This window comes from Palaemon carinicauda, chromosome 12, assembly GCF_036898095.1.
Source record: "Palaemon carinicauda isolate YSFRI2023 chromosome 12, ASM3689809v2, whole genome shotgun sequence".
NCBI classification, from domain to species: Eukaryota; Metazoa; Arthropoda; class Malacostraca; order Decapoda; family Palaemonidae; genus Palaemon; species Palaemon carinicauda.
Genome location: NC_090736.1, coordinates 99447889 through 99462179, shown reverse-complemented (window position 1 = coordinate 99462179; position 14291 = coordinate 99447889). Strand labels below are relative to the sequence as shown.

General features: G+C 37.5%; 1 protein-coding gene across 1 annotated transcript; it reads right to left on the bottom strand.

The window, feature by feature from the left end:
* Window positions 1-11525: 11525 nt before the first annotated feature.
* Window positions 11526-12224, bottom strand: LOC137650976 (uncharacterized). Its single transcript, XM_068384114.1, has one exon. It carries the CDS (start codon window positions 12222-12224, stop codon window positions 11526-11528), a length of 699 nt encoding a protein of 232 aa, XP_068240215.1.
* Window positions 12225-14291: the final 2067 nt, after the last annotated feature.

Genomic DNA, 14291 nt, shown 5'->3' with positions numbered 1-14291 from the left:
TTGACATAAATTCCGACCATGGCTGGTAATCAAACAGCTTGTGCAGGGAGAGAATAGAGATATAGTGGGCAGGGCAACTACCAGGAACTCGTCGCGTAGTAAGGGTTTGCCAGAAATTCTTGTGTCCAAAGTAGAATCCCTTTTGTTGTATATAAGAAAAAATATTTTTTATGACATGTCAGTTAGGCTCAATCCTAAACGAAGCTATATTGAGATAAACTGAGGAATTTTTTAGAGATGAGACTGATTGCAAATCCAAAAATCATTTCATGATGAAAACAACAAACAAGAAATACCTGTCGATAAAAGATATATGTATTCTTTGAGGTGTCAAAGAATACATATAAATATGTAATATACACAAAATGTATATATAAAGTGATATAGGTTAAATGGTGCAGTGAATAATGAGGGTTTCGACAGGCTGGTAATAGCTTTTTGGAGTAGATGAATGAAGAGTATGATATTGTTGAGATTTTCCAGTAAAGTATTATGTCGATGGTAATTCATGTGGTAAGGAATTATACATTTATTCATCTAAAGCCATCCATAATCAAAACGCGTTAATAATGCAGTATAGTCTAGACTATACAGTCTAGATAGTCCAGTCGAATTATGAAAAAAAAAAAAAAAGATTGCACACTTTGGGTTAGAAGCATCAAAATATGTGTTAGTCGGACTTACCATGCTAAACAATTTTAGCTATTGACCCAACTGAAATGTCAAAATGGAAGCCATTTTGCATGCTATCACTAGACTGTTGTTATGAAAATCTATTCAATTACCCAATAAAATTAGTTTAGTAAGTCTGTTAAGATCTTTCGTTTGTTAGTATACTATTGCACGGATATGAAATAGGAAATACGCGTTAAAAGTGTGTTTACATTAGTTTTAAGGTTATTCTATTCTAAATTCCTATAGAACCAATGTTTTTTTTATGGTGTTTTTTATAGAATAACATTTTCATGGAAAAAAAATGAAACTCTCTGTTTCCTCTAAATGAAAAGTGACAGAAATTCTAGCAAATGAAAATTTATACATCATAGGAAAACTGACCAACATAATTGTTTAGGCGTTACTTGGTAATGCATAACAAAAACAAAAAATAAACATGAATATCAATTACTGAAAAAAATTTTACGCTTTTGATTGGACAGAATGAAGAAATTGGATCCACGAGGAAGAACATATATATACCTACGTCTTGCACAATTTGATAAATACTCCTTGTTTTGCTGCAGCATTACATTTTCCACAAGAACATTTCTCTCATTTTTCGCAGGTCATCAAGGTTTTGTTATTTCTGCACAAGCAGACCTGGTATTGCTTGCTTTTCTTATTTGCTTTACTGCAGGCCTGATCCAAATTTTCCCCAGAACCTTCGATACTATCTGCCATCTTTGGATTTTCAAAGAAATGTCCAATTCCTCTGCTAATCTTATATTAAAATCGTGACGGATTAGTATTTCCCCTGTGACCTCTGATTACAATATCCATGCATTGATACTTGTGATGCTTGAAAAATCGAGAATATTGTAAACTAAATGCACAGGCCAACGTCTGGATGGGCTCCTTGTAGAATAATTACGTGCCATTTGGTCAAGTATGTCTACGCCAAATTTTCTTGCATTGTAATACTCAACAGTTTCTGGCTTCTTCTTCTGTTCACTTCCGAGCGAGACAGTGCTATGAAGTGAATTGAGTATAAAAACTGTCTTGACTCTCTTGGCTTGGTATATTATCAACGTTGTATCCTTACTCTTCAACAGTTTTGTATCATACAGTTGACCCTTCAATGACTTCATACGAGATGGAATTTCTCTACGGAATTTACTCATCGTGCGAACAATGCTGGTATTTTTGTTTTTCAACTGGTCAGGTAATTTCAGTGATGTGCATAAATAGTCAGCTGCGATATTTCTGCCCTTTCCTGTGAATGGCTCCATTAGTCCTAGAACAACATGATCTGATAAGGGCTGATTTGCTGGTCGATCTTCATTCTTTCCCAAGTAAAGAAATACATTTAGCATATAATTTGATTATGTTTCCACAGCAATCCGGAACTTTATACCAAACTTGTCTGGTATACTTCCCATATACAGTAAAAAGGACATCTGCATTATGAGGGAAAATGTCGCTCTTCATTTGTAATGTTCTTATGTGGCTTATAAGCAGCTCTGCAATTCCTAATGAATCTATCCTCCACTTCGGAAATATGAGCAAATTTATCTCCACATAAACGTTGGGGCCTATTGTTTTTATGTCAAAACTCAGAAGCTGCATCATATCTTTAAATTTGTGACGTGACATTATATCCTTGGAAAAGGGTGGACCCCATTTTTTTTTTTTCTACCTCAGATGATCAATTGACTGTTTCTTTCCCAATATCCCACGAGCATACATAATTTCAATTACTGCTACAATTTCTTCATGAAATACTTTGAAATCATCTTTTTTCAAGACTCGACTTGATAAAATTGAGTTTAAATTAAGTATTTTAAAGTAGCAATCAGCATAATTGAACTACAGGTGTCAGTTCGACAATCTTTGATGTCACTATAAGGATTATAATGGTGGTCCAGTTATTTAGAAATGTTGTAAAACATACGCCATAATGACTATTTTTCAGCTTATACAGTTCAACAGTACAGTTCCTAGATGTAAAATTTTTGTGTCAACTTTTCATTCATCGGATCGAGAACCATCCCTACCCATAGATTTGGGTCTACTGTTCCTTACAGGAATAGTAAAACGAGGTTTTTTTGACAAACATATCCTAAGAGTAATTTGATTTGTGATAAGTACAATAACTTAAAATGTGTTTTATCTGCCCAAACTTGAACATCATCTTTTCACTACAGTTACAGTGGACAAAGTAAACTGTGATCCAAGCTCCACAACTGCACCTGGATCTCTATATTGAACAGATATTTTGTTGTATCAGCATCTAAGTAAGGAAACGCAGGTAATAAAAAGAGAAAGTCATATCATGTTGTTGCTCCAGTTGTTCTTATAGAGGAACCTTACATTGTGCCTTCTAAGGATGGTTCTCTGTTTAGTGATTATAGAACGATATCTTGTGACATGGAATTATAATATACTTGTCTATATTATGTAAAAAAAAAAAGAACTTGGAACAGATGACACAAAAGACAGGAGCAATTCATCTGCAACTTTTCACGCTAATGTTGATCATTCAATTGGAACCAATAAAAGTAAAAAAAAAAAAAAACTACCGAATAGCAGTTCGCTACTGCCACTTCTTTAAGAGGAAGCAAAAGATACCTCAATTATTCGCACTACTATGGCAGTAATAAGAAAGTTTGTGACTTTATTAAGTTCGGGACATACACAAGTGATGGCATTTGCCACACCTTTATAATTATGTATTAGCAAAAGGTATTCAGTGGAACTGGTCGAATTCATTTAGTGAGTCAGATGATAATAACTTTTACAAGACTTAACATACAAATTGGAGCTTGGAAAACAATTGATAATTGGTTATAGAGCTTTGGACAGGTGAGTGGACCGTGTCAAGCAAATAGACTTTTAAGCTGGAACCGCAAGTCTTTTTCTAAAGGAACAACATATTTCTCGAAAAAGACATGCACACCAAGTTACAGCTTGTGCATCGCACATAGAGATGATTAAAACTTCCAGAGCATATGTAGGAAATAGCGATTAAATTCCAGTTTCAACTGACCAATAGAAAAAGGAGAGGGGAACTGAAAGTCCACTGTTCTGAAACTTGAATAACCCCTTTAATATTCCTGTGATCTATTTGGGAAGGCAACTTCGAACTCTGAAAAGATTCTCTCTCCATACTGATAACTTGTTTTTTTTTTTTTCTTGTTTTTTTACCATCCATATTACCCTCAGTGTCTCAATGTGAATCTTCATGATATGATGATTTTATATAGTACTGCACAACTTCACAATGCATAGAACTGACAAAATTTTTTTCAGGGATTGCCATTAATAATGCTCATGAAAAGACCAGTGCGATTGGCAGAATATGCTTCACAACTCCTTCGCTGAGAAATGTCCTGAAATTGCTCGGGTTAATACGAAATTGAATCATCGTTTAAACTAATCTATAGCCTGTAGAATAAAATCACCAATATTAAGCACCATGTACAGACTTAAAGTATACTGAAATTATTCGTTAACCATGTGAAATCTATTGAGTGTAATTTGCAAAAATTAATCCAATCATAGAACATTCATTAGAATTCGTTATTCTTTATATCTGTGATATTATTGACCAAAATATAGCTTATATAATTAAGCATAGAAGTACTTGGGTGTAGGGAGTAGGGGGTGGGCTTAGGGAGGAGCTATAGCATACCACTTTTCCGAAAATTTTCTTTTGAGCCTTTTTACGAAAAGCTCCAACAAAGTGCCCTAAACCTACTAGATGAGAAACTTCTGGCCATTCTTAGTGCTGAAGATATAATTTGGCAGGATATGATGTCTTCCCCAACTTATCCTGTAGGCGTGTACAGCAGAAAAAGAGCATGGCTAGATTCCCAGAAAAGTGGTGATGAGTATATTTAGTACAGATATGAGGCACGTGGCCATGCTTTTGAGGAGGTTTTGATGCACATGAGAAACAAATATTAGACTTCATATGCATGCTGGTATTTTACACTGGTACTACTTTATGATTTGTAAAAACAAAGGCTGGAACAGCTAAATGTTGATACTTCCTTTGAACACTATATATGGTTTGATAGAACCGATGACACTTACTCATATCCAAGAATTGGAACCTCCAAAAACGGAGGAGATATTTGGCATGCCTACAAAATGGAAAGTGAAAGAATCTTATCATTGCATTCCCTTTACAATTACTGCTCTTAGAGAGCATTGCATGAAAGATAACTTCAAAGCAGAACCCATTTGGAGCTGATTGTTAGTATTTAAAGTATTTTTTTTTTCGACTCAGCAACACTGGGAAGGCAACAGGTAGATGGTAGTAGGAAAATCTTGCCAAAAATTTAATGATTGTTGATATAAGAACGAGTCCTGTATCAGATGCAAGTGCCACATACATGGACTTGACTGCAAAGCACTCTGAAGCGGCACTTGTTAAACCTGATTAATACATTAAACATATTTATGACCAATAAGAGATATGTTCATTTGTGTATTTGATTTATATGGTGGGCATATTTGAAAGATACGTTGACTGTATCTCTTAATGATAGCAAGAATTCCAAAACCTAAATTCAAAATCATTATATGGACAGTAAGTATCTTTTATATTCTTATAAATGAAAGTACTTGGAATACATAGCAAATTTGTCGCTATTTTCGAAGTGTTAGCCTTCTTGTAAATAGCCATATTTTGAGGTGGCTGACCGTTAATTGTTGATGTATATCGATGATGAGAGTTCTCAGTGGAAATCTGTTTCTCGTATCACCATTAGCATTCTTGTTACTCCACTAGAAAGACTGACTCAAGTTCAGGTGAATTCTCATCAATACTTTTTTTTTCCAAGAGTTTGTGAGGTATAAATATTCAATAAACTATTTAGCCTAAATACATATTTTTTTTTTTTTGCGGGGGGAGGGGGCATCAATATCTGTTTATGGATCGGATATTCCATGAACGTCTGATTATTTCAGGTATCAACAAACATTGTTGAATAATCTTGGCCTATTCAAGTCTCTGCAAGCCCAATAAATGATTATTGTGGTATCAAATACAATGTACTAATATTCTTAGTCTCCTAAAGGGTCTTGCAAGTTTCAGTACTCATTGGAAAAACGGTCTAGATTATTTTAAAATTTTAGAGCCTGTAACATGTATCAATATTCAATGAAGGGTTAACTATTTTAGTCGTTAGTTACTGTTTCCACGTTCGTTCCTGATATATTTTCAATAAATTTCAAAATGAAAACTGGAAGAATTAAAAGAATGTGAACGGGGTAAGGATGTATGTTGTATATTTGTATATACATATCTATTAAATGTGTGAGAGGCAATGTTACTAATTGTATGTATATATCGTCTAAGCAGAAAAATTAATGCATAAACGTATTCTCATGAGGAGAAGTGGCACATTTGTGAGATTTGTCCCAAACTCGATAATTCTGGATATTGAAATGTTTATCAGGGTACTCCATCAAGAAGTGTTTCATCTAGTAGTTCATTCCAAGTTTCTTCTTCGTTTGGAGGCTACAACTGAGGGTGTCAGGACATTCATAGTTTCATGTGTTGAGACATATTCACACTGCCCTTACTAAGTATTTTTTTTTTTTTTTTTTTTTTTTTTTTTTTTTAGCGTGAATTCAAATAATTATTTGGAAAGCAAAATTTTTCAATTGACATTACTGAACTAAACCCGTGACAAGGCATATTTTCGCGTTGTACTATAGGCTCCGAATGTAAGATTTATAAAAAGCATTTTTCTTTTTTTAAATTTACCTATTCAAGATCCAGAATAGGGAAAAGCAATATCATACAATACAAACGTTTGTCACAGAGCCTGGGGTGTGTTAAGCACCATCTATAAATTTTTCTTATCCACGAGCCTGGGTGTGAGAAAAGTATGATCATATACTTGTTTGTTCCGAAAATAGAACGGTGTTGTGCAGATTTAATGGATGTGACATGGATATTTGGTAGTTTATCAAAAGGCTTCGGTTTCATGATTTTTTTCTTATCTTTATTACCTGCCTGGGCATTGGAGCTTGTAGTATTTTGCTATAATAACAAGGGTTCTAGCTTGACTTGTATAATTGATAATAATGATAACTGATATTTTACTGTTTTCTCTGTCTATAATGATGGTATTTATGCTGCGTAATTCCTTGTTAAGGTATTTAAAAGCATAATATTGTAATTACAGGTTTTAGTGAACTCGGCAGCAGAGAGAGATAAGAAGGCAGAAATATTGAAGTTTTACTTAAAATGAATTGCCCAATTGTCACTGTTGATCTAAATGCTTAGTTTTACCTTTTCACTCCTTATTCAGTTGAAAACGACAGTGTTCTCGGCAGTACGTGTCCCAAGTAATGTTGGATTTTATATGAAGTGCAGCTTTTACATTGATTTTCTAAACGTATATAGCTTTCCTTGAATGGAAAAGTTAAATCATGTTTCTTTTTGTTCTGAATAAATAATGATTTTCCTTTACATTATGTTACGGATTCTATCTGAAGTGGGCTACTAAAACAACATAAGGTACAGTATACAGCAAAACTGGTGATACCTGAATTCAGTGAGTTTTGTTGGAAAGTCACTTACTGGCAACTCTCACATTATTCACGTTTCCAATGAGAATAGGTTCCCGGGACGAAACATTTTGAGACTTCGATTAATAAAAGATACGGATCATTAAGCAGAGTTTTAGAGAATTTATGCTATATTTTTTATCAAAATAGGAGCTAGATCTTTTTGGAAAAATTAACCCAATAATCTTTAACTATGATAAAAAATATATACTAACAATTCTGACTTTTCAGCCACTATAATCATGTAATAAACATAAAGAACGTACCGGAGATGTAGTTGTGGGCGTGGTCTATCCGAACATCATCTATCAGTCTCACAGTGATACTCTCACAAGCAAATCCTCTGCCCAATATGGTTAGAGCTACCCCACAGCTTCCGGATAATCAGCTTTGCGCAGTGGCAGTATCGTAACTAATGAGGGCTAACCGGTTGCGATTATTGCTAGTTTATCGGATAACTGTAACTCTAGTTAAGCTTATTTCACCAGATTCTCTATAAATTATAGACATAACTAATCGTCTTAACATCAATGATACAACTGTTTACAAATGTCTAAAGGATACAATGAAGGGAAAAAAATGAAAGACTTCCTAGAAGGCAGGAGACCCCTCTGCTGCACTACCACAGAAGAAGACGAAGAGTTATAAAGCCAATAGCATAGACCTAGACTCCTCAGCAATGCTAACATCATCCTCACCATTATTATTATTATTATTATTATTATTATTATTATTATTATTATTATTATTATTATTATTATTATCTAAGATACTTTTTAATGTCTTTCTGTAGAATTTGCACATAACACGTGTGGCAAAATATGTCTAACCTGATTATAGTCTTCTGTTCGTAAATTAAAATGAAAACATAAACAGGTAGATTATATGTATTTTTAATAACTAATTTACCTTACCAACTCGCTTATCTATTTATTTATTAATTTATTTATGTATGTACTTATTTATTTATTTATTTATTTATTTATATATTTATTTATTTATTCATCAAGAAAAACAAACCCATTGGGAGACTAGAATTATATAAGTAGCGTTGATTCTAGTCTAAACTAGGACTTGTAAATTTGTTTTGCAAGTTATGAAATCACGATCCTTAATAATGTTTGTTTTATCCACAAAGCAACATAAGCGAAAATTAGATAATAACTTTGAAATCATATCCCAAATATATAGATTGTTATCATTAGACTATAAGGCTCTGCTTAAACTCTTCTCCCTCTAGACGCCCTCTTTACCAGTTTGAATCCTTTCATCTAAATAGACTGCTCGAAGACTAGTCTCACAGGACTCTCACTGAGTCACGTTGACAAAGAGATTCGTGCTACAGTAACATATTATTTTTTTTTCTGCACTATCATTTTAGCTTAAAATCTTTTTTAACGATGCAACATAAATCGATAATGAAATTATCCATAACAAGTGACTAACGTTGTCTCAAACATGAACATGTTTACAAAATAGAATATAATATTTAATACTAAGTGGCAACTTAGGAACAACGTGAGTCCGAAGTACAAATAAAAAAAGTATCAACAGTTTTGCTTCATACTGTACATCTTCAATAATAACTCCTTAGTTATCTATATTTTTAAATACAAAGTTTGGTGAATTAGACTAAATTGTGTTCTATCTTACTTATAATTCATCAATGACATTGGGCTGGAATGAGGTATAAATAAGGAAAGTACACAGTATTGTACACACGTGTTAATTTGTGTAAAAACGAACGAATAACACATGTATCGACAATCATTCTAAATTAAACGGTTTACCCCCCAGAACATTATCAGAGAACTCACTCATATCCAACAGTACTGCGACGGGCCAAAAATTAGGTTGTGACTCAAAGGTGAGATGAAAGCAAATGAGTAACTTTATTATAACACATCGAGTATATAAACTCACTAGGTCCCGGTAAGAAGGTTACAGAATACAGACATGCTATTTCTTGTCAAATCGACAGCCGGTTCTATTAACAGTTAACAATGAAATATGCAGACATGTTAAAACAAGTTGCTGACAGTGCAAGGGGAGAGTAAAGATACAAATGATAATATATAGAAAAAAGAGAAATGGCGTCACTATGTACGCTCGTGTGACACACAGGTGGTACATGGCTCTTCCCTAAAAATAAGATACTGTACATGTTAAATAGGGCACCCTGATCTAGAGAGGCAAACTGTAAGCAGGTCATCTGGCAGGAGATAAGCAGGTTTTGGATGACCACTGGAGACGCAGTTCTCTTTGCCAAGAATTTTTAGTAGGTATGCTTTCAGATTGCATTGGATCACAAAGAAAGGGCCTGTGTAGGGGGGAGTTAGCGGTGACTTGCTAGTGTCATTGCATAGGAAGACATGCGTTGCAGAGTGCAAGTCTGTCAGTACATGATGCTTTGTTGGGGTCTTGTAAGCCTTGGGGCACAGAGTAAATTTTCTCACGACGTGGCGTATGCACTGGAGATCGTCGGAGGAGGTTGTAAAAGGAAAAAAATCGGCAGGGACGACCAACGGATCGCCATACATCATTTGAGCGGCCGAGACGTCTTGGGCGACGTTAGGACCGGTCCTTAGTCCCAAGAGGACCTAAGGAAGCTGAGTAAACCAGTTGGAGTCCTTGCAACGGGACATCAAAGCTGCTTTGAGCGTGCGATGAAAACTTTCAACCATTCCATTGGCAGCGGGGTTGTAGGCAATTGTCTGATGTAGGGTGATGACCAGGAAATTCTCTAATGATGTCCATAATTGAGAGGTAAAAGTGATACTCCTGTCAGAAGTAATATGCTCAGGGATACCAAATGTTGCTATCCATCCTGAGAGTAAGGCAGATGTACATGAGGCGGACATTGCAGTTTCCATGGGAATGGCTTCAGGCCAACAAGTGGAGCGGTCAATGACAGTCAATAGGTAACAATATCCTTGTGATGGGGGTAGGAGGCCTACAACGTCGACATGAATATGAACGAAACAACGCTGAGGTTGAGGAAAGGTGCTCACTCCTGAATCCGTGTGTCGATGTACTTTGGAAGTTTGGCAAGAAGCACAGGCACTGACCCAATCCTAAGCATCCTTAGTAATGCCATGCCAAATGAATTTCATCTTCTGTAGCTGTGCAGTAGAACAGCATGAGGGATGTGAAAGGCTGGGTATTGGAGCAGGAATCCCAGGTCGTGGTCTACCAGAACTGACATCACAGAGGAGGGTGGTGTTGGAGTTGTCGATGGGGATGTCTTCCCAATGAAAGAATATGCAGGATGTCCTACATGCTCGATACTCTGGATCCCGTAGTTGGGTTTCAGCCAAGGCGTTGTAATCCAATCCTAGTTGAAGGGTGGCCAACGTGTTTCTTGACAGGGCTTAGGCGACGGGATTAATTTTCTTCCCAGGGACGTGTTGAAGGGTACAAATATATTCAGCCACTGCAGAGAGATGTTGTCAGATTGTTGAGCGAAGGCATGAACCAGATGATTGTGGTCTGTACGAATGACGAAGGGCGTACCTTCTGAGAAATGGTGGAAGTGACGGACAGCCAAGTGCATCGCCAACAATTTGCGACCGAAGGTAGATTAACCTGATTCGGCCTTGAACAGTTTTCTGCTGAAAAAAGCCAATGGGCACGGCGAGCCGTTGACCATCTGTTCAAGTACTGCACCAATATCAACGTCGCTGTGTGAGTGGAGAAAAGGAGAGGGCCATGTGGGACGAGAAAAGTGAGAGCAGCAGCGGTTGATAGGGCATTCTTTGCGTTGCAGAATGCCGCTTTTTGAAGAGGACCTCCATTCAGGTCTTTTGGCTGGCCCTTGAGGAAGGAATAGAGGGGAGCAAGAGTGGTTGCAATGGCTGGCAGAAAACGGTGATAATAGTTGATCATGTCCAAGAATTCCTGCAGTGCTTTGACATTCGACAGCGTGGGGAAGCTCTGAACGGCTGCTAACTTCTCAGGGAGGGGATGGACTCCTTCAGCAGTGATGAGGTGCCCTAAGAATGAGATTTCGTCAGCTCTATAGGGACACTTGTCGTACCAGACTACAAGGCCATATTGTTGTAGGCGATTGAGCATGATGCACAGGTGACGGAGGTGTTCCTCTTTTGAGGAAGAGAACACAATTATGTCGTCCACGTAACATACACAAAAGGGAAGGTCCCCTAAGAGGCCATCCATGAGACGTTGAAAAGTGGCCCCAGCATTACGTAGGCCAAAACCAGAGTAATTAAAGGTGTATGTACCGAGGGGACTGGTGATGGGAGTCTTGGGGATGTCATCTGGGTTCATAGGAGGTCGAGCGTGGAGAAAACCTTCGCTTTGTGCAGGTAGGAGGTCACGTCAGCAATGTTTGGGAGAAGGTAGTGATCCGGTTCTGTTTGCATGTTCAGGCGCCTGCAATCCCCACACTGATGAAAAGAGCCGTCTTTCTTCAGGACGATATGTAATGGTGACGACCATAGGCTGGAGGCCTTTTGGCAAAGGCCCCTTTCTTCTATTTCGGTGAACGTCTGTTCGGCCGCTGCCAATCGATCTAGTATCAGACGTCTGAATTTTGTGCGGTTGGTGATTATCTGGAAGGAAAACTTCCGGGTATGACGAGGAAGTGGGTGTAGGCATCCGTGGGTGTGCTGAAGTGGAGAGGGAGGGAGGTTGGAGGGGATGGTTTGAAGAGGTGTCAACAAGTACGAGTCTGCCTTGACCAATCGCTGGTGGGTGACATTGACCAGAAGATGGTGAGAGAGGAAATCAGCATCGAGGATTGGCAATGTGACGTCAGCAACGAGAAAGTTCCAATTAAATTTGAAGTTTCCAAACAATACTGTGAGGTTCTCATAACCGTAGGTGGGTATCGCAGATCCGTTGGCAGCTACCAGGCAGACGTTGGCAGACTTAGGCAGACTTCGTAATGTCCTGAAGAGTTCTCTTGGCAAAAGAGAACGACAAGCACCCGGTAGACAAATATTGCACGCTAGTTCCTGCATCAAGTAAAAAGAAAAAATTAGAAACACGGGAGGCCACCACCAGGAGCAATGGCCTACTTACACGTTATTTGGCCACTGACAATCCTTAGCACATTTCTTCGCAGCAGCCCCGAATCTTGAGTGGTAGTAGCAAAACGGCGGGCAATGGACGGCAGTAGATTTCTGTAGAAGTTTGTGTTGTAGGTGATGAGTGGCTTTGTCGCCGCTCCGGCATGCCCCGGGATAGGCATGTGTGTCCTGCAGCATTGACGTTAGCTTCGGTTGATATTGAATAGGTGTCCTCTTCATCAGGAGAGGATGCGTCGATAAAGGTCTTGAAAGTCATGAAGTGGCTGTCCATAAAGGTGTTGGTTTTTGTCATCAAGTCCTTTATGTGTAAACTATTGACATTGGGTATGGCAGCGCGTACAGGTTTGGGTAAACTTTGTACCCAAAGGGCACAAAGTAGGTTCACCTAACGAGGAGAGCCGTCTGTGACAGGTTGCAGGAGAGCGATGCTCGTCATTTTTCTGGGGGCGTGCGAAACCCTTTGATCCCCTAACGATTGTTGAGAGAGCTGAAAAACCTTTGCTATACAGCTGGCAATGGCGAGCACTGCTGCAGAAGGTATATTTTGAGGGTGTCATACGCTATTGGGGTGTCTCCTTGTTCACAAAGCCAGTGGGAGACTTCCGGGAAGGTTTTCTCGGGTATCGCCACGGAACTGGACTTCTGCGTGCTGAAACCAAGCAAACACCTCACCACTGGCGAACAACGAATATTTGAATGGGTGGGTGGCACCAAATTCTGCTGAGTCCGCCATAGCAACAGTGAGGGAGGAGGGGGGAGGCGTGAGGATCGAGTCGACTTCCAGGGTCACCAATGGTACGAGCCCGGAGTAGGTCGTCACTCAAACCTACGAGTATATATACACACTAGGTCCTGGTAGGAAGGTCACAAAATACAAACATTCTATTTCTTGTCAAACCGGCAACCGGTTCTGTTAACAATTAACAATGAAATATGCAGACAGATTAAATGAAGTTGCTGTCAGTGCGAGCAAAGAGCGAAGATACATAGTATAATATATACAAAAAAGAGAAATGTCGTACTATGTACGCTCGTGTGACATACGGGTGGTACAGTATCATCCAGTATGTACTTCAGAATGCAGCAAAACTGGTGATACCTTTTTTTCCCCGATCACTTTGTATTAAAATTGTTTTAACATGTACAGTATATGTATGCGGCAACGTTGGTACATTGATATGGATGTTTTTAATAATTGATTAATGTTAGATCGCATAAAAGAATAAATGCTAAAATGAATTTTCAGAATAGATATTAAATATTTTATTGTAGCACGAATCCCTTTGTCAACATGATTCTGCTAGAGTCAGTGAGACTAATCTTTGAGCGGTCTTTCTGGGTAGAAGGATTCAAACTGGGAAAGAGGGAGTCTAGATGGAGAACAGTCTAAAATTTATGTATTTGTGATATGATTTCCAAGTTTTTACCTATTGGTTTGGTTATGTTGTTTTGTGTATGAAACAAACGTTAGTTAGGATCGTGATTTTAACACTTGCAATAAATTATTAGTTTGGACTATAGTCAACGCTAGTCTCACAATACGTTTCTTAAGTTTGAGGAGAAATAAATAAATAGATAAATAAATAAATAAATAATCTAAGTCTTAAGTAATCTTCGCTATTAGAAATACAATTAGTTCTATATTTCTATTACTTTGCTTTTACTTTATAAACGGAAGATCTTAATCAGGTGAGACATATTCAGCTATACGTGTTATGTGCACGTTTTACAGAAAGACAATAACAACGTATCTCAAATAATAATAATAATAATAATAATAATAATAATAATAATAATAATAATAATAATAATACTATTGTGATGAGGATGATAGGATGACTCAGGAGTCTAGGCCTATGCTAATGGCTTCATAATACTTCTTGTTCTTCAGCAGCTGTGCAGCAGGGAGGGCTTTTCAATTTTTTTCCCTCTATTTTATCGTTTAACCTTCTATAAACAGTTGTTCCGTTGATGTCAAGATGATTGTTGTATTTTTTT